Consider the following 2125-nt stretch of genomic DNA (forward strand, 5'->3'; position numbering starts at 1 on the left):
GATAGATAGATAGATAGATAGATAGATAGATAGATAGATAGATAGATAGATAGATAGATAGATAGATAGATAGATAGATAGATAGATAGATAGATAGATAGATAGATGTAGGAAGTAGACAGACAGACAGATATAGGTAGGTAGATAAGAAAGAAAGAGGAAAGAAAGAAAGAAAGAAAGAAAGAAAGAAAGAAAGAAAGAAAGAAAGAAAGAAAGAAAGAAAGAAAGAAAGAAAGATTTTAGGGAAAAAAGTATTTTTCTTACCTAAGCCTGCGTTTGCTAAAATGAAAATTACAATACTTCTGTTTTGATTCAATTTTCAGAAGGAGAAAGCAGCAGCTGTTCAAGGAGAAGAAGACAAGGAAAAATGAAAAGACATATTTTTGCCCTACCTGCTTGCAGACGAAGAGGGGGGAACATTTGCTTTCCTTTCATAGCGCCAGAAGACCACCTCAAGGGCTGTTCCTTCGAGTAAAACGGCTGCCGGTGGCTCAAACAGGATTTTGGATCCCTTGTTTTTTTTTTAATTCCCACATCTACTCATCTTGGACCCCTTTGTGTAAAGGAGCCGACCCAGCTGTCAAAAATGATGGCCGTTCGGAACAAGGGCCTGAAAATGTTCACGCTTGCCTTACTTTTCATCATCACCATCACGTCGTTCCTGCTCAACTACACCAACAACGTGGTGTCCACGTCTTGGGATCCCAAGCAGATCGCTTACCAGTTTTCGGAGCAGGTGAAAAAACTGCTGAAATACTCCAGGAGGCCCTGCGGTTGTGACACCTGCATTTTGGAACAGAGCTCAGCCTGGTTTGAAGAAAGGTTCAACGTAACTATCCAACCCTTCTTAACCACTCAAAATGCCTTCCTGCCCCAGGAGAACTACAGATGGTGGCTGGTGAGTAGGAGGGAGAAGAGGTCTATGGAGATTCTCAGTCATCCAGGTCACGAGCAAGGGGGTTGGACTAGAAGACCTCCACGGTCCTGTCCAACTCTGTTATTCTATTCTACGGTTGTCCCCAAGGTGCTTTTTTTCATGAGGCAACTGGACTTCCTTGTTTTTCTTTGAAGACGTTTCGCTTCTCATCCAAGAAGCTTCTTGGAAGCTTCAAGGAGGACCATCTATGTCAAAGTTGAACAGTCCTCTCTCAACAGAGGGGGAGGGAGACGGCATAGGCCAGGGGTGTCAAACTCAATTTCATTGAGGGCCGCATCAGCATTGCGGTTGCCCTCAGGGGGTCAGGTGGGTGTGGCCAGGGTGGGTGCGGCCTATTGGGTGGGCGTGGATGGAGTGGGTGTGGCCTACTGGGTGGGTATGGCCAGCTCTACACCGTTTGCGTCAAGGGTGCCTGTGGGGGGCTAGGCAGGAGTGGGATAGATCCGAGGGTCTCTGGCAGAAGGGGGTGGGACCAGGGCAAGTGCCAAGGCATGGTCCACTGGAGGACCCTCACTGTTCCTCTCAGGCCATGCGGGGGGGGGGGCTTATGGAGCTAAGACTGAATGTGTTTCAGTGTAGATGGCCACCACAAAATTGTACATTGGCTCCCGGCTGGCTTGGGCCAGGGCCAAGGCAGAGGGGGCCGTTCCCTCACTGTTTCCAGGATGGCTTCGCGGGCCACATGAAACCACTTCGCGGGCCGCATCCGGCCCGCAGGCCTTGTGTTTGACATGTCTGGCATAGGCAAAGAGAGTACAGGTTTTGGATGCACTCCAACAATACCCCAGGTGTAGCACCATAACTGGAGTACTACTCTACCTATGAAAGAGGGCAGTGATCATCTTAAGATCAACAACAAATTGCATATTCTTATGCAGGGGTCTTCAAACCTGGCAACTTTTTAAGACTTTTGGACTTCAACTCCCAGAATTCCCCAGCCAGCATGGTTGGTTAAGGAATTCTGGGAGTTGAAGTCCACAAGTCTTAAGGTTGCCGGGTTTGGAGACCCACCTGTTCTTATGGATCAAATGAGCATGGCTCATCTAAGTCAGAAGCCTTTCTGAAGAGCTTAGAACTTTGTCACTTGATGCCTTCTGACTTCTGGGTCTTCAAACTTTTCAGAATGTCATAGTGAGTCCCCCAAATCTTCTCTGCAGAAACTCCAGGGAGAGAGAAGTCCCAAGACCA

General features: G+C 47.6%; 1 protein-coding gene across 1 annotated transcript in view; it reads left to right on the forward strand.

Moving 5' to 3' along the window:
- Positions 1–518: 518 nt before the first annotated feature.
- The window catches only part of LOC107301072 (CMP-N-acetylneuraminate-beta-galactosamide-alpha-2,3-sialyltransferase 1-like), a gene marked incomplete at its 3' end in the record, with an annotated part of 14567 nt that continues 12960 nt past the window's right edge, over positions 519–2125 (forward strand). The window contains exons 1-2 of the mRNA XM_015830340.1: positions 519–898; positions 2095–2123. Coding sequence (XP_015685826.1) covers positions 587–898; positions 2095–2123 — 341 coding nt within the window. The remainder of the gene's footprint in view (positions 899–2094; positions 2124–2125) is intronic.

The sequence above is a fragment of the Protobothrops mucrosquamatus genome, unplaced genomic scaffold (assembly GCF_001527695.2).
Source record: "Protobothrops mucrosquamatus isolate PMUCROS unplaced genomic scaffold, P.Mucros_1.0 scaffold9868, whole genome shotgun sequence".
NCBI classification, from domain to species: Eukaryota; Metazoa; Chordata; class Lepidosauria; order Squamata; family Viperidae; genus Protobothrops; species Protobothrops mucrosquamatus.